Source organism: Gallus gallus, chromosome Z, assembly GCF_016699485.2.
Source record: "Gallus gallus isolate bGalGal1 chromosome Z, bGalGal1.mat.broiler.GRCg7b, whole genome shotgun sequence".
NCBI classification, from domain to species: Eukaryota; Metazoa; Chordata; class Aves; order Galliformes; family Phasianidae; genus Gallus; species Gallus gallus.
This window is the reverse complement of record NC_052572.1, coordinates 32,459,309-32,477,958: the sequence shown is the minus strand read 5'-3', so window position 1 is coordinate 32,477,958 and position 18,650 is coordinate 32,459,309. Positions and strand designations below refer to the sequence as shown.

The 18,650-nt window shown below is 36.7% G+C and overlaps 1 protein-coding gene across 10 annotated transcripts in view; it reads right to left on the bottom strand.

Annotated features, from left to right (window-relative positions):
* The window catches only part of CCDC171 (coiled-coil domain containing 171), a 253,486-nt gene that overhangs the window by 197,397 nt on the left and 37,439 nt on the right, over positions 1 to 18,650 (bottom strand). For all 10 annotated transcript variants that reach the window (XR_005843077.2, XM_004949106.5, XM_040656232.2 and 7 more), the window contains 3 exons: positions 16,213 to 16,351; positions 5,603 to 5,705; positions 2,026 to 2,129 (listed from right to left, as the gene is read on the bottom strand). Coding sequence is in view for 9 of the 10 variants with exons in the window: in XM_004949106.5 (XP_004949163.2) it covers positions 2,026 to 2,129; positions 5,603 to 5,705; positions 16,213 to 16,351 (346 nt within the window). In the remaining variant the exon portion in view is untranslated. The remainder of the gene's footprint in view (positions 1 to 2,025; positions 2,130 to 5,602; positions 5,706 to 16,212; positions 16,352 to 18,650) is intronic.

Genomic DNA, 18,650 nt, shown 5'->3' with positions numbered 1-18,650 from the left:
CACTCCAGAAATAACAGCAGTAAATTACAGAATGCAGTAATTTTATTAGTTTAGCAGCCTCTTCTCTCTTCCCAAACCTATTCTAACCTGTGCACTATACAGAAAGAATATTTTCTGTCAAAACCAAAACATGTGTACACCTTTCAGTCATACAACCGAAGTAGACCACTCAATCTAATGTTTAACACACTATGCTAAAGGTGACAAATGTCAAGTTTATCAGCACATTTCACATATACACATAAATGTAAATGTATATTAATAATTTCATCAATATACATGATCATGTTGGAAACCTCACTATGAAAGTAACTGCTACATAATTATTCTAAACTAAACCCTAAGTGATGCATATTAAAACATCCTATTTTATTGCACAGTGCCCTCTATCATCCCTCTTAGTTTTATTGTATTATAGGGAACAGTTTTATTACTAAACATATCCAACATACAAAAAGCCAAAAGCACTGTTATCTATGCGGGCAGGGACAATGAAAAAGGGCAGAGCACTGCCCTTTCTGTGCACAACGAAGGTGCTCAGTGATCTCTGGCTCCGTATGACAACTTCAGGGTCAGTCACATGCAGTCCTACTGGGAAGTCTTGTGGCAGGTCATCAGTTGGTCCTGCTCTGCTTGTGATTTATTTTCCTTGACAGTTCATTCTTCTTTCTGTCAGAATACTCACTTTGCTTTCTTAGCAGTCACCCCCTTGGTCTCCCCACTGCTGTCTCTGGCACAGTTTCACAACAAAGCACATCACTAAGCCAAAGCCTGCTGAGTCGACTTTTCAACTGTGCTGCACACCACGTGACATTCCTCCTCCCAAATAACAATTCGCTGTGGGTAATATGTTCCTAGTTACTCTGCAGCTCCCAGACTTGGGTCTCAGAAGAGTTTCATAATGACTATACACGTCAGTTCTCTTATCTCACTGGGAGAGACCTAACTGTGCTTGCTGTTTACGAAAGTATAATTGTTTCCATGGCTACTTATTTTTGCACCCATTGAACAAACTCAAAGGTATTCCAGGATACTGGGCTTTTTCTAGTAAGAGGGGCAAGGATGATACAGTTTTGTTTTTAACATTGTGAACGCACAGCAAGACTGCATGTGTAAAAACAAAAGATGAAACTCAGGAATGAAAAAATCACTACTGGCATTTTTACAGTCTTACTGCACCTTCATCTTCCGTATTTGCTAACTTAATCCAAAGATAAGCTAATTACAATTTTGTACAAAAAAGCTTTAAAAGAGCGTATTTAACTTCTCTCTACAGCCTTTAAAGGCACAAATTCATAAAACATTTAAACCCAAGAGGATTAATTTAATCACATTAGCAATACAAATGAGAAAATAAAGGCAAGATTGTGACTTTTCAGACAGTGAAATAAAAGGTCAGCAGAATTCTACCAAAAGCATTCTTTTTTTTTTTTCTTTTTTTCCTCTAAGATAAGACTCACAAAACTCAGATCAATTGTCATCTTAAATATCTTAATGAAAGTACTGCCAAGGTACCAATTTACTTGAGAAGATTGCAGGAAATCACCAAAAACTAGAGACTTCATAATAAACTCACTAATCTCAGCAATGTATGCCGCTTCCAAAATATACAACAGGGTGCACATTTGCATATCTGATATCAAAGACTGTTGAGGCTCAAGTGGCATTCAGGATTATTGTGTTATGTGCTGCCCATCAAACTCGTACACTCTCTTTTAACCGAAACCATAGATTCAGAAGAACTATTTCCATGAATGTTTATTAAAAATAATAAGCCCAACAAATTAAAAAAAAAAAAAACAGGAAAAAGGGAAAAAAAAGACACTCTTCCTCCTTTTCCTCCCAAATGTAAGCAAAACTTTACTGTAAGGCAAGCTGAGAGAAATAGTAGTGACAGAGACTATTTCTTTTAGTATATGTGAAGCTGTCAGCGTTCCCTCTCTTTTGACCTTTGTTACAAGCAAAGCACATGTACTGCTGCAGGCCGAAGGCAATACGTATAGAGCCAAACAGTGCAAGTGTTACCTCATTAGACGTGTCTTCCAGCTTGTTCTGGTAAGCTGTCAAGGTATACCTCAAAGTCTCAAGGACAGAGAGGCTTGAAGGTTTATCTTTGTCCTTACAAGTGCCTAAAGAAAAATATAGAATGAAAATTAAGCCCATAAAGCCACAGAGAAAAAACTACTCACACTAGATGAGAGGTATTAAAATTAGTTAAGGCTTCAGTGACAATACAAAACACTGAACAGCAGCCTTGTTGTCCATAGGAGATAAAACTGGATTGCCACACTTTGATAATAAACACAGCTGAAAGACACTTGTATAAAAGCTTAAATATAAGAAACAGGACTGCAAATTCTGAGTTACATTTTTACCTAATGCATTTGGTATGCAGTCTTGCATACAAGTCCTACAGTGGTCAAATCTCTGTTATTCAGTCACACCAGCCAGCATTAAAACCGCACAATAACACACTGTGAAAAACATGTTGCCTGAAAGTTAAGTACATTACACTTTTCTTGACATTATTCCACTGTTGTGACTAAGCATGTAAATTATAATGTAGTACATCATTTACTCAGAGCTTTACTGAGCCAAAGATCACATGACTGTTATGCTTGGACTGGAGCGCCAAAACCTTTTAAATGATCCTCAATTTCATTCCAAAGGAAAGAATAAAAGAAAAAATTATTATCTGTCTGCAAAGTCCTTCATAATGTTTCAATTATAAATCTTCATGTTGATATATCCATTATACACACACACACACACTACACTTACTTATTAAACCTTTAGACAGAGAATTCTGATCTGGTGGCCTTAATTAGGAACTTACAAACAAGGTTGAGCATTCCAAAGCCTGTAGTACAATGCACTAAGAAAGCAAAACAACACTGTATTGATCAAGAGGTCACAAGATGGCAGCTGATATTAAACTTCTATGAATAAACTTCCTCATTTTTTCTGGCACTCCAGCAAAACAGCAGATTATTGACAAATTCCTCTTCTCAGATTTGTTAATATTAGTATGCAACACTTATAAACCTATTTTGTTTATAGTACAGATAGTAATACATTTTCCTCAAGCTTTAAAGTTAAGGATGCACAGGGTTTATCCCCATTACCCACTGTAGGAACATTCTGCAGTGACCCTATTGCACAGAAAAAAAAAATACTCTTCTTCCATACTTCTAGCTCCAATGAAGCTGTAATGCACAATTATCATCAATTTAAAATAATACCTATTAAGTCAATCAAGTGCCTCCCACTCTATTTTTCACTAAGCTCTTCAAATAACATATCTGAAGTCCAAACCTGTAATGATATCCTTGAAACATACCTTTCCACTATCTTAATTTATCTAGGCTGGCTCATAAAGTCAAATTAGGCACTAAACTCTTAAGTCTTTTTGTTGGGTCAGTCACAGTCCTCCATAAAATTCTGTCAGTCAGTGAAGGTGTCCTTACAGATCTGAAAGTTGTTGGATATATATATATTTTTAATTTTAACAATACTATGGCTAGTGTTTCCAAATGATATACTACTCCAAGTATTATACAAAAGTGATTTATCTTACAGACTACACACAACACCCCACTGCTATCTACACACATAAGCAAATAAGAAAGCCAATGGCCTTTCTGAAACTTTAATTATGGGCTTATTTCCTAGCCCTTTAACACCAAGAAGCATAGAATATGGCTGAGTACTATTCAGATTGGACACTAACATTTCTTGTCAACTTGCTAGCCAGCCATTACTGTCAAAGTCACACCTAGAAAAACAAATGTAGATTTGTAAATTTTCTTTCAGCCACGGGAACAAGGTCTGCTCTACAGCATGAAAGTGAATATAGAAAGAATGTGTATCTCAAGCACAGAATGCTTCTCTGTAATACCAGGTACCTTCAGCAGATAGGTACTTACTGAAGCTTCTAAAGTTCTATAGAGTCAGGGAAAAGCCAGATCTTTTCAGTGGAAGCCCCTCAACCAAAGCTGAGCTCTAGAACAGGTAACAAAATGTTACATTTAAAATCAACATGAGAAAAAACATAAAATCTGGCCACCACAGCTAAAGCAAGGAATGCCCAGGACTCCAGCCCTGTTGTCTCAAGACTTCTTTCTATTACCTACCGTAGGAACATTTTATACCAGTACTTCTGCACAGAAAGGAAAAAAAAGAGGTATTCTTCTTCCATATTTCTCACTCCAAAGAAGCTGTGACACACAATTATCATCAATTCAAAATAATACTCATTTATTCAGTCTAGGGGTTGTCTTCCAATACGTATTTTTCAGCAAGCTCTCCAAATAATTTATCTTCATTTCTGAAGCCCCAAACTACAATGCCATCCCTGAAACATGCCTCTGAACTGTCCTAATTTACATAATGGCTGCCAAGAACAGACTTCTGCCAGTAAACTTTCTATCCTGACACTCCTTGCTCGTACTGAAACCCTATTTTCTAGGCAGCCCAGCCTGCCAACAGAAATACCAGATTCTACCTTCCTCCATTAGCTAAAAATAAGCCTACACCTCCAATACTGGCCAAAATTTGTCTGTTTCTATACAACTTTGCAAGAGACATGCAACATAATCCAAATGGAATTATCTTACTGGCCATCCTTCAGCAACGAGGGATTAAAAAACATTACTTGAAGCAGTTGCCCAGTGACATCTAAGAGTTACAGAGAAGAATTTTGAGAAGATGTCAGGTTCTACAGAACTCTGAGAGGAGGTAAAAAGGTGAGTAACTCTTAAAACCACTCCTTCAGACTCTCTACTGACTCAAGAAGCTAGCACTCCTACCTTTTCACAGTCAACTCACTTTCTTTTTATCCCCAGATTAATTCAACTACATTTTTTTTTCCTGTGAAATTAAGACAAACTTCACCAAGCACAAGTTCTATGGTTGAATAACTACAAAATGTAATAAACTGAACAGGGAAAAACTGTTTAGATAATTTAAAATAGAAAAAGTGTACTGTTTCACTTAAAAAGAAATTAATACCTTTCACATTAAAATACAATTTCCTAGCCACCATTTTGAATGTTTAAGCACATGGAAGTTTGCTGAGTGACAAACATTAACTTACAATTCAATTAACGAGAACAGAAAAATATTTGTTTTGTATTAGATCCTATGAATGCAAGACAATACCTAGTGCAGAATCAACAGTAAAAAAGTATTGTGTTATATCATGTGTCCTACACAACCTTTTTGAATATATGACCTTTATGTTGCTGAAGGTTGCCTCAGAATTTGGCTCAGTTCAGGCAAAACATCTGTTCCCTTTGCAGGTATACTGTAAGGACTTTTTTCTCAGCTGGATTTAGAGCACAGCAAGTGAGCCCTTTTCTGACCGATCATATACACCCCAGCATTTGTAAATCAAGCTCTGGGCTGACAACAGCAAGTCCACATTCCGTCACCCTTTCTCAGCTAGCAAGGCCATTTGACTGCTGTGAGAACTGCTCTTATCATGTCATCAAATCAAAGCATGTTGAGAAGAGGGAATGCAAGAGGCATCTGCAGAATTCCCACAATGTAGTGACTTTGGAACATTGACAGATGCATCTGTCATTTTATACCTTCAACTAACCTGCTGTCCGCTGGCCTGACATAGCAAAGCTGTCCAAGAGTAACTTCAGCTCTATCATGTTGTTTTCGTACGTCTCTGTTACAAAGACCTGGTGTTTCTTGGCCTTTATTTGACAGGAGATGCAAACAAGAGGGGAAAAAAGAAATCCATTAAAATAGCAAACACAACCAGTACAGATCACAATATTTTTGTTGCCATTTACATTTAAATTCATGTTATATTTGTCACTCCTTTTCTTGAGTCATGAGAGCTAATATCACCATAAATAATTAGCAGAGTTTTACAGAACCTTGAAATCCATTTAAAATAGAAGTATAGGCTCCAAGTAGTCAAAACAAAAATAAAAATTGATTGTATTTAAACCTAGTCTTAATCTTCTGCTGTTTTAAAAATACCTTAATGAATGCGAATTAACCACTGTCCAACAATGCAAGCAACAAAATCTATCGTTATAACCTACAAGGACATCCAGAAAGACACCAAACTACTGGCAGACAGGCTAGAAATTCATTATTTGGCACTCTGTCAAATCCCACACCTATTCTCATTGCAAATCTGTCTACTTCAGTTTTTAGTATCTTTCCTGCTTGGTAGTGATTTCTTCAATCTCAAAAACTCCTCCTCATGGATGGAATATGAAGCAGCAGAGGTGATCAGCTTCTAGAACTGAATTTTCTTAAAGAAACCTGTTCATTAATTGAAGTCCGTTGTTCAAACGAAGATACTGGTTTTCCATTAAGTTTAACTGTACCATAGAGGAGTTTTTAATCAATGCAATTTAAAGACTAACAAATCATTCAATTTATATTTGATTTTAAAACTTGCAGCTTTACAAGACTGCTATTACAGATGCATCCACAATTCTAGACAAGACTAACATCCTGTTGGACATATACAGTTTTGATTTCTCAACAAAATGCATAATTTCAGAAGATCACAGACAAGATGAGATATATATAGGGAGATTTTTTTAAAAAGAGGAAATTAGATTTAATTAATTTTTCGTAATTAATTTCATAATTCTGTAATGACAAAGGTTAAGTTCAAAGATGTCTCACCATTCTTAATCACTATTTTTATTCTAAATTCTTAATGCCTTAATTCTTAATTTCAGCAATTTCTACTTCTACAAAAGATTATCCCCCTTCTAGTGAGAAAAATCCTACTGTATTCTGTAATATCTATAAACTATTGCTTTAGTTATGCTTCACTGCACATGTAAAGACCCCATCAACTTCTTAAGTATGGGAAACATCCTTCCTAAGAGAACTTCTGCGTACTGATAGTATACAACTGGCAGGAAAAAAAAAAAAAAAAGACATGTATTTAATTCTCTGCAGTGTTCCTCACTACTCAGTTTAAATATTTTATAAATTTGCTTTACTCTTTCAATTTTAATTATATGTACTGTATATCAACTAATACATTATTCATATGTGTATTTCAATGTTAGGTTCCCTGTAGCATTTACACGCCCTTCCTTATGTGAGAATTTGTACTACACTTCATAAAAAAATTCCAAACCACTTCCATATATTTAAAAAGTGAGGCATTAATTCTTACTCTATAGAATTCTGTATGTAGACAGAGCTTGTATTTGCTGAAATCCAGTAAAAATAGTTTATAGGATGTGAATATATTAAATCCATTTACTCTCATGCACTGAAAACATCTCAAAGACCTCAAATGTTACAAATAAGATAATGTAACAACATGATCAGAATCATAACAAAATACTCTTTTTACATAAACCACCGTGGCACAGACAAGGTCAAACTCAGCCTTCCCAGAAAAAAAATTCTTTCTCATGGAAAAGTCAAATGTGAGAGTTTTTTTTTTCTATCAATCTTTTTCTTTTTTTCCAATTTGGTTAATTTACCACAATTTAGGCAGTATATTGCAGTTTATTTAGTCTTCATTGCTTCTTTGTGCTTTATTTGTTAACTGCATTCATACTCTGTATGTCAATTTCAGTCTCTCTTTCACATCAGCAACAAAGATCAAAGGGAAATCCTCGGACTAGCCAGTTTCTCCACACTTCAGTTGCAAAGAATTTAGTATATTTCCTAAACCCCATTTTCACTCTCTTCCATTACTAGAAATGAAGAAAAATACTGTGAACTACAGTGCTGGAAATCCAGACCCTGGTTAGGAGTCCAAAAGGGTCTGAACATATCGATCTAATTTCTTAAGTCTCACTGACAGGAATCTAGTAAGAATGTATAGATTCATAAAATCATGGAATAATTTAAGCTGACAGGATCTCTGGAGGTCATCCGGTCCTTCTCCCCACTCAAAGCGGGGCCATGCTTGAAGTAAGGTTATGTTGTTCAGAGCAATGTCCAGGAAAGTTTTGAGTGTCCTCAAGGATGGAGATTCGACAACCCCTGCAGGCAATCTGTACAAGTACATCACAATCCTCTGTGAAGTTGTTTTTTCGACTCCTCAGACAATTAGAATTTCCCTTTCTAAAACTTCTGCTTCTTCTCATACTTGGCACAGCCCGCTCCTAAAGGGAGTGGAGCTCTGTATTCTACGTAAGTTTCCATGTGATAGCGTTCATGGCAGTAGCTGTAACTCCCTTAGATTTCCTTTCTTCAAGCGTGTCAAACACAGTGAGCATACATAACTCTACTTTGAAAAGGAAAATGGAGTTCACCAGAGTATCCAAGTCAAACACAATCAATTGTAGCTGCTGAATAAAATGGCAGATCCAGTTCCAGAAGAGGAGATTACTTCTCTCCTAGAACCTCCATCCATCATCACATTTATATTACGGGATGTTGTTCCTGTGTGAATGTTTCCTAGATTACCTCAAAAGGTAAATCAGGTGACAGCTTGTTTTGCAGCCCACTTTAACAGAAAGAGGTGGAAGAGCACTCACAAAATGTATGCCTTTTGCTGACTTTGCTCAACTATTTGATCATTTAGATCAACTGTTCTTGAGGTTGGAGGTGATCCTTGAAAATAATCTTTTTAAAGTCAGAGGCAACAGAAGGCCTGTAAGGATGAACAAGGACCTCCTGACTACATTCAGACATAGAAAGAAAGCACATGGGAGATGGAGGAGAGATAACTGACCTGGAAGGAAGACAGAGACACTGTCAAAGCATAGAGGGATGAGCTTAGGAAAGCCAACATCTACCTAGAATTGAATCTAGCAAGGGCAATAGCAAATGTACCTTCAAGTACATCATCAGAAAAGGAAGGGTAGGCAAAACGTGGGCCTGCTGCTTAAGTGGTAAAGGGATCTGCTGATGAGGACACAGAAGGGCCTCCTCAATACCATGCTTACCTCAGTCTTTAATGGTAAGTCTTGCCTTCATGAATCTCAGTTTCCTAAGACCAGTGGTAACATCAGGATCAGTAAGACCTACCCTCAGAGGTGGAAGACAAGGTTAGGAAACATCTGAACAAACTGATCACATACCCATGTAACCTGATGGGATGCTCTCACAAGTTCTGAGCTGGTAGGCTAATGCCATTGTCAAGCCACTCTAAATTCTTCAGAACACCACAGTGATGCTGAAGTTTGCAAGAAAGCAAAGGACAAAAAAGATGATGTGAGTAACTTAAGGTCAGCTGGCCTCACACTGATTCTTGAAAAAGAGATGGAATAAATAATCCTGGAAACCAGTTCTGAACACACAAAGGGCAAAAAGGTGATCAATAATAGTAGAAAGAGGAAATATCGCTTAGGTAATACGACAGCCCTCAACAATGAACCATCTTTCTCAAAGGGAGAAAGGAGAGAACAATTAAAGTTGTTTATCTTGACTTTCATAAGTCTTTAGACACTGCCTCCCATAACATCCTCACAGGCAAACTGAAGTGTGTGCTAGGTAAGTGGAGAGTGAGGTAGATTTAAAATTGGCTGAACTGTGGGACCTGCAGGGTTGTAAGCAGCAGCACAAAGCCAATCGGGTCAGAATCCTAGAAGATATTTAACACCCTCACTGATGACTGGGATAATGGTCAGAGAGCTCTCTCAGAAAGTTTTCATGTAGAAAACTCAGAGGATTGACTGATTCACCAGATAGGTTGTACTACCTTTCAGAAAGACCTGAAAATATTTGAGGAATGGGCCAACAGGACCTTCAGGAAGTTCAAAACCAAGAAGTGCAAAATCTTGTATCTGAGAAAGAATAAATTCATGTAGCAGTTCAAGCTACAAGTAACTTTTACAATTAACTTGTAAAAAGAGGAACTAAAATGCCATCAAACTGGCAATGAAACAGCAATGTATGTTTGAGGACTGAAAGTCAATGATATCCTGGTCTGTATTAACAGCAGGTCAAGGATGGCGATGTTTCACATTCTGCTCAGCACTGGTAAGATGCATCTGCAGTACTGGGTCCCGTTCTGGGCTCCTCAGTACAACAGAGATATGGATTTATTGAAATAAGTCTAACAAAGGGTCAAAGCTGATTAATAGCAGATTTATATCTGCTATATGAGGAGAGGCTGAGAGAGCTGGGACTATTTAGCCTAGAGAAGAAAATGCACAGAGGAATTCTATCAATGTCAGTAAGTACCTGACGAGAGGAAGTGAAGAGGGAGCCAAACACTTCTTTGTGGTGTTCACTCACAGGACAAGAAGCAATGAACATGAATTAAAATACAAGAAACTCCATCTGAAAACAAGAATAAAACATTTTGACTGTGACAATGGTCAAACACTAGAACACACTGCCCAAAGTCATTGTGGAGTTTCTATTCTTGGAGATACTCAAAATCCACCTAGACACAGTCCTGAGCAACCTGATTTACCTGACCCTGATCTGAACACTGAGTGCATCAGACAATCTCCAAAGGTGCCTGCCAGCATCGATGACACTGCAATTTTGTGTGATTATTCTGAAAAGAAGGTACCCTCAGGAAGAGATAAAAAAAAAAGTAGTTAAAGAAAATACCACTTCCACTATCACGTCTGATTTAAAGAAGCCTAATTACACTCGACAAAAACACCCTAGAATTTCAAATTCTCCAAACATATAAAAAGTATTTCCTCTTCTTCACAAACATAATTCTCTGCCTCAGAAAATATTCAGACTGGAAGGCTAGAAACCAAACAGTATGGTAGTAAAGTCATAATTCAGAAATCCAGAATAGATTCTGGACTGTAGTCTTTTCTCCATGTCAGAAGGCTCTTAGTATCATAAAACACCCCTTCAGAACAAAAGAGATTCTGGCAGAAGAACGTGTTTCACCATGTATTTACATAAGCATCAATCTGAAAACACAACTGCATTTTTCAAGAGATTAAATAGAAGCCAAACACTTTTCATTACCATTGGAAAAAAAATCCAAATGCTAGTTATTCTTATCTAAAGACAACTGCAAGCACTGAATAAGTAGTAGGAACACCTACTACTTTCAAATTATTCCACTATCTGTCAGAATTACACTAGCATTCCAGAAGCATTTGCATTTATCTGGACAATACCCTACTATCATGATTGCAGAAGCATTCTCATTAACTACCAGGCTTCTATCTTAGTATCAGTACATAACCAGTTCCAGGAGCCAAGGCCCATTGATTTATTCAGTATTTTCCAAGAGTCAACAACAATGTTGAATAAAGTAAATATAAACCCTACTATATGCACTTCAGTAATAGCCCCTATGACTTGATTCTGAAAATGTGCACATCTTAGGCTCAATAGCATTTAAGAATAAACATGTAAACAAGAGTTTGAGGTCCTTCCAAAATTAGCTTAACAAAACTCCAGATCTATCATACAGGAGAGTGGGATCCTGTCATGCAGTCTCTGGACATTATCCCAAGAGTGATATTCTCAGGAGTATTGTCCACTTTATTTGCAGTAAGTTATAGGGATTTCCTGTGTGACTCTATCGCACATAGACTAATTTTGTCACTTAGTGCACTGTCCAAGTCTCATCTGTTGACACCAGAGCATGTGTCAAAAGCCAGACACATCCACACAGCCACTAAGCAGCAGCATATGTCCAGCTACTCTTTGAAAAGACACTGGATAAATCACAGAATCACAAAGGTTGGAAAAGATCTCTAAGATCATCTAGTTCCTCCATCAATGGAGGATCAATGGCCTACTAAGAGATATCACTCAGTGCCACATCTACCCTTTCCTTTAAAATCTCCCTGGACAGTGACTCCATCACTTCCCTAATGGGCCTGTTTCAATACTTCACCACTGTTTCTGACAAGAAATTTTTTCTAATATCCAACCTGAACCTCCCCTGGAGCCACTTGAAGCCATTACCTTTCATCCTATCACTAGTTATCTGGGAAAAGGCTGACTCCCACCTTGCTACAACCTTCTTTCAGGTAACTGTATAAAGCAATCAGGTCTCTCCTGAGCTCTTCTCAGAACCCTCCTGAGTTCTTCTCCAAGCTTTACAAAAGCATCAGAACATTTACCAAGCATGATCCTAAGGAAGCCAAAGCAAGGCATTTATAGAAGTAGCTTCAAAAGACTGTCCCACATTAGCAAAACTTGGTTTTACACAAGCAATAGTCTGGATTGCAGCACAGTTAAGTAATCAAGCATGACCTATAGTATTAAAACAATCCCCAGTAACAATCTTTCTCTTTTTTGCTAATTTTTCATCAAGTTACCTAGCTGTTAAATACTTCATCCATTTCCTTTGCTTTCTTATGTTAGCTTGAATTTTTGAAAGTCTACAGAGGGACCTTTAGGATGTGCCTTGGTAAATTAAATCCAATTTCCCAAGAAATACAGCGTCTCAGTTTTAATAACTTGAAATAAAAAATCATCAAAAATGTCCAGGTTTTAAATGGAACTATTCTAGTTTCCTACAAAGAACTTTGCAGCAAGTTTTGGTGGGAGACATTGTTCTGGTTGTTCAAATCAGAGAAGCTTTCTCAACTTTAGAAGTACTTCTTAGGCATCTGTCTTCAAATGCTGAGACATCAATATGATTTATTAAACTGATTGGCCATCTTAAGTAAGGACAACAGGAGTAGGAACACTCTCGCCCTGAGTTCTGGCAAGCAAAACAAGAATATAAAACAAGGTAATGCAACACTAAAAATAAGGTAATATAACATTAAAAAATCACTAGCACAAAATTAATGAAGACTGTATCTCTTTGGGTGCCTGGTTTTGTTTTGTTTTGTTTTTTTGTGTGTGTGTTTTGTTTTTATTTTTTTTTTAACTTGAAACAAAAAGCTCTATTTACAGTGAATTATCTAGATGAAATTCCATCTTTGCCATTCAGTAGCAGAGTCTACTCCATAGAATTTGTAGTACAATCATAATCTTCAAGGTGTTTTGTTATCTATTCAATCAAAACTTAAGAAACTGCTATCAAAGAAGAATCGCTACTGCCTATATATATGAAATAGATTCTCTAACACTACTGCCCTGACTTTCAGCTTATAATAGCCTATGAGGCTACTGCAGACAGCCTAAATATATACATCACATGATTGCATGCATGATTGAAAGAGAAAGATTCAATGCTACAAGGCAAAAAAAAACTTGGGATGTAATCTATTACATTACTTATACACTAATTATATAATTATTCTACTCCTGATAGTATCTATACAAGGGGGAGTAAATGAATACACAATACATCCAGATTAAAGAAGTTTACTCTAAAAAACACTATTCTTCATGACTGCAAATTCCCAATATGCATTCCTGTGAATTGCCAAGTTGCTCAAATTTCAATATACATCTCACATAAAATAATGGTTCAACATCTCCCTCTTGTCGGGTACTAAGTATTAATTTTCATCCACTACTAGGTGCCAGAAATGTAAATACCTCAACTAAAATTAAAACCTATTCAAGACACCACTTATTCTTTCAGTGGCACAGGAATAGAGCTGGGACCATTTCAATTTAAAACCAGCTCTGAAACACAATGGCCATTCTTCCAAATTCCTGTTCTTCAAGCTACAATTTCTAAAAGCCCTTGCTGAAAATAATGACAAGCTCGAGACCAATTTCCTCAGTAAAAACACAGCGGAAGTCTTGAGAGCCTCCTCATGCTGAACATTCATAAGCAGTTTTGTTTGATATCAACGATTTTACCATATTTAATCCATGTAAATATCTGGCAAACTTCTACCACATGCTGATATTTAAAATTAAAAGCAGTATAACTACTTTACTATACATTCAGCTGAGTCATTAAAAGAAAGTTCTTTATGATATAAAAAGTTTCCAAAGAATGGATTTGATTCATGTGCAAGTCTGCTTCTCCAAAAACAAACAGCCTTCACTAATTGATTAGATTTCCCAAAAGATTTTACAAACAAAAATGTTAACTTGCATTATGGCAGTACAGTGAGAAACCAATATAAGATTACGAGCCTTAAGTGGAACGTCCATATTCAAGACGTCTAACAGTAGTATAAAATACAGGAAAGTAATAAATAGATCAAGGAAGCAGAATGGGAAATGAAGAGAGAGAACACACTGGCATTTTCACACAACTTTAGTAGTGCCCGATAACACTATGTGCCCGATAACACTATGTGCCATGCTGCATATACTTAGCTTTTGCCAGAGTGTTCTGCTTTTTCATTTTGGGAAAAATGGAAAAAAAAATAGGAAAAAAAAAAAAAGCTGTCCAGACTGAATAAACAAGACCACACACAGCCACTCCTGCTTCCCAGAAACATACATAGTCTCAGGAAAAATACAAAGTCATCCAAGGTGATAAAAACCTAATCCCATAGGGTATCTCTAATACAACTCCACAAAAATGATCATTATTTTTATTACCTGCTCAAGATAGACTTCTGGTTTGAAATCATTCCAGTGTAACAACTAAAACAACTAGCTCTTTAGCTCTTTGCACAGGATCCTTGTTGAAATTGAGACAAATTATTCTGCTTTTTATCTTTCTATAATGTAATGTTCATTTCAAAACCATTATTTAAACACTTCAGTCATTACCAGAAACCTAGACCAGGCACAGAATTTTCTCCTTTTTTTTTTTTTTGTCAGATAGAGCATCATATTACTAATGGACACAAAACAAAAGCTTGTATCGGAGAGATAGCTAGCAAGTGTCAAAAGCTTCATGGTAGAAATATGCCATACTGAATTTGCATTTTATATGAATACATATCAGTCATTACTGACAGTAGTTAGGGGATTTAGTTGCTTTTCTCTTTTCATATTGCTTTTGTGCCAGATAAAATGATTTCTCTAGGCGAACAACTGTTTCTTACTATATGACTGCTTGTCTGGAAAAAGCTGTTGAGATTTTCCCAAAATGAAGAAGGCTTTCTTTTTCATTTGGTTTTCAAATGGAATCTGTCCAAGAATTCCATATCAAAACAATGTATGGAATAACTCCAACTAAAAAGGAAGAACTGTTTGATATCATCTGAAACCAGTAATTAGCCATACAGCAAAATGTAAAATCACTGAATAAGTGAATGCTTTGCCATTCATACACACTAATTTTGTAGTTACTGTAAAAATGGCCAACCAATGTAATTTTGAAAGAAGAGACCAAATGCACTAAAACACTGGCAAGAGCACGGACTGACACACAAGAAATATAAATACATGGGCACAAAACATCAGAGCAATTTTTAGTTTATCTTTATTGTATTACAGAACACAGAGCGATCGTACTCTGCCAGAGGACAGAATAAGTTGATCCTAAGTACTTAATCAGATTTTATTTATAAACGTAGGCTATAGACCTCCATGGACTAATTCTTGTCTGAACTAAAGTATACAAATTTTACAGAAATCACATACAATATTGATTCACCATTCGTGATGGAGAATCCACAACCCTTCAGCAATTTTTACCACAGAAGGCAGTTACAAGCTTCTTTTCCAATTCAGTGCTATCTGATTTCCAATTTTCACTTATTTGGCTATCCACAGCCAAGGAAATTGTAATTATCTAAAGTGTACTTGTTCATCATGTTTTCATTTACAGACTGCAAACACACCATCCATCACCCATCTTTATTTTTCATATTATCTGAACAGGAGATAGTAACATGTCTAGAGATTCTCTGATGTGGACCTCTGCTCCTTTTCACTGATACTACAGTATTTACCACCAAGGGGGGAATTGACTACTTGTACCTTCCAAACTCAGCTCCAGGAGATGAAAAAAATGAGAAATTTGCAGTCCAGCATTAAAAAGCAGTTTATACTTATTAAGTACAGAAATTTTATTAAAGCCAAATGTTTGCAGTAAAAAACAGTATGTTGTGTGAAATAAATATGCTTACAATGGCAGCTAACAAGGACTGTAGACTAAAAAGGGCATGGTAGAAAGATATAACATTCCCTACAAGGAATCATAATCTATTTCTAAAAATTGATGCCTTCTCTAGAAATGTAAACACAAGTTACTCTTTGCCTTATAGGCACACTTTCAAAGGAGTTGTTCTTTTGAAAAAAAAAAAAAAAGAAAAAACCCTCTTCAATTAAACACAGGGAGTACACTTTCAAATTAGCTTCTGCAGTGTATTAGCTACACATATTAACATTTTACAAAAAAAATCCATCAAGTAAGACTAGAGTAACACAACGATTGAGTTCTTCCATAAATGCGTCTTATGTACATAATATGCTGAAAACCCCCTAAGAAGCATCACTGGCCTTTTGTCTTACCGTTGCAAGTTTATCCTGTAATTCTCTGTGAATTTTTTCATTTTCCTGTAGTCTCTCTGACAGATCTTTAATTATTTCCTTCTTTTCCTCAATCTTCTCATTCATTTGCTTGTTTGTGGAGATATACTCTCTTTCTAATCTGCAAAGTTTCAGCATTAAAACATTTACTCATTTATTAATCAAAAATACCTTTGACAGCTATACTATATACTTTTAAATATTACCAATAGATGTGGTACATCTGATGTTTAAACACTGTAGAGCTTCCGAAGTTGCATATTATATATTTCAACTGAAAAAAGTTCTATTTTCCTTTCAAGAAGAGCTTTTTCACTAAGTGGTATGTTTTCCAGTTACTGATGCTTCTACTAGTCATAAATTTATTTGGTTATTTTAATATGCCCTCCAAATTATATGTAATAAACAGAATTCATTAAATTTTAATTAACACAGCAGCTCTCTTCAGAAACACCATGTCAAGTCTTACGTAATCAATCCTGTTTTCAAATACAAAGTTTCCTCCTAATATTTCCACACAGTTGACTATATTCTACTTGCAATGGCATGCCTTTAGAGTTTTCCACCAGCAGACTTTCTCAAAACTTCAAGGAACCTATCAGAACTCTTTCTCCTGGTATCCAGGAAAACAAACATATATAAAGAGATTGGTTTGGCTAAGCAGGCAACTCATGAAAGTTGCAGGACCAAACAGTGCACAGGAGACAGAAGTGGCACGACAAATCCTAGGAGGAATTTAGAAAGATTGCCACATTTGTATGGTGTCAGAAAAGCCAAAACTCACTTTGAATTGATGTTTGTAAAGGATGACCAGGACAAGAAAAGATTTTACCAGTATGCTGTGGTAGGAAAAAGAAATGTGGGCCTGTTTTCTGTACAGATCAGGTAATTTATCATGCTCAATGCCTTCTTTGCCTCAGAATTCACCAACAAGGTCTCCTAAGCCTCTGTGATCAAGAAAGAGAACAACTGCTAAAAAAGCAAACAAGAATTGAGTGAGGAATTACTTGTAAGAATAGAACCCACAGAAACAGAAGAGATAGGCTCATCTACATTCAAAGGTGCTGACAGAGCTAGACAATCATAGAAAGGCTTCTTGCTATCATCTCTGAGATACTGAGATCAGACAGGTCCCTGGCAACTAGAGAAGGGCAAATGTGACACCTACAGTCAGAGAAGGACAAAAGAACAAACCATGGGACTACAGATCAGTTAGTCTCACTTGTCTCAGGAAGATCAGGGAGCAAGTCCTTTTGGAACAAGTTTCTGGGCTCATGAAGGACAGATGACTGGAGAAAAATCAGAGGATTTATTAAGATTAAATCATGTCTGAACAACACAGTTACCCGTAGAAGAAAAACTGGATCTGTGGACAAAAGGAAAGCAGTGAATGACATTTAATTCAACTTTAGCAAAGCTTTTGACACTGTCACAGCATTATTATAGGCAATTTAGGACTTCATTGTCTAGAAATATGAAATAACATGTAGATTTAAAAAAAAAAATGCTAGATAATAAATTTCAGGTGGTAGTGGTGAGTAACTACTGTAGGATACTCCAGGATTCTATACTAGAATCTTTTCAACATCTTTATCAATCATATGGACAAGACTGCAATTAATCAAGGTCACAGAAAATACTGAACTAGACGGGAAGAGGTCACAATACAACAAAATTTATATGCTCAAGCAAAGAACATACACAGACATGAGGTACACACTTGTGTGAAGCTTCTGAAATACAACACTGACAAATGCAAAGTCCAGGGATTAGGAAGGAAGAGCCCTTTTGAAGCAATACGGCTGGTGACCAGCTGGAGAGCAGCTCTACTCAAAAAGGACCAGGTAGACAGCAAGCTAGCCACGAATAACTGAAACATAGCGGGATCACTCTCATGACTGGAACGCTGCAGTGGATGGCTCTAAGCTCTTCAGAATAGATAAGTAAGGAACGAGAGGCACTGGGGTGACTTTGTGTGTTATGAAGCATTTTGATGTTGTCAATGTTGGCAAAGATACAAGTCAAGGCCCTATGGGTAAGGATCAGAGGAAAGCCAAAAAGGTTGATATCCTGGTGAGAGTCTGTTAGAGATCACCCCAACCAGAATGAAGTGGCAGATTAAGCATTCTACAAGCAGCTGGTGGAAGTCACAGAGTCAATAGCCTCTCATAGGAAACTTCAGCTTGCCAGATACTTGCTGGAAATACAATACCCCAGAGAAGAAACAGTCTAGGAGGTTCCCGAAGAGTGTGGAAGATAGCTTCTTAACACAGCTGGTAGGAAAGCCAGCCAGGGAAGGTGCTCTGCTAGATCTGCTATTTAGAGAGGAGGACTGGTGGTAGACAAGGTTGTCTGAAGCTGCCTCTGGCATAGTAACCACAAAATGATAAAGTTCTTGGCGAAGTTAGGAGGGGCATCAG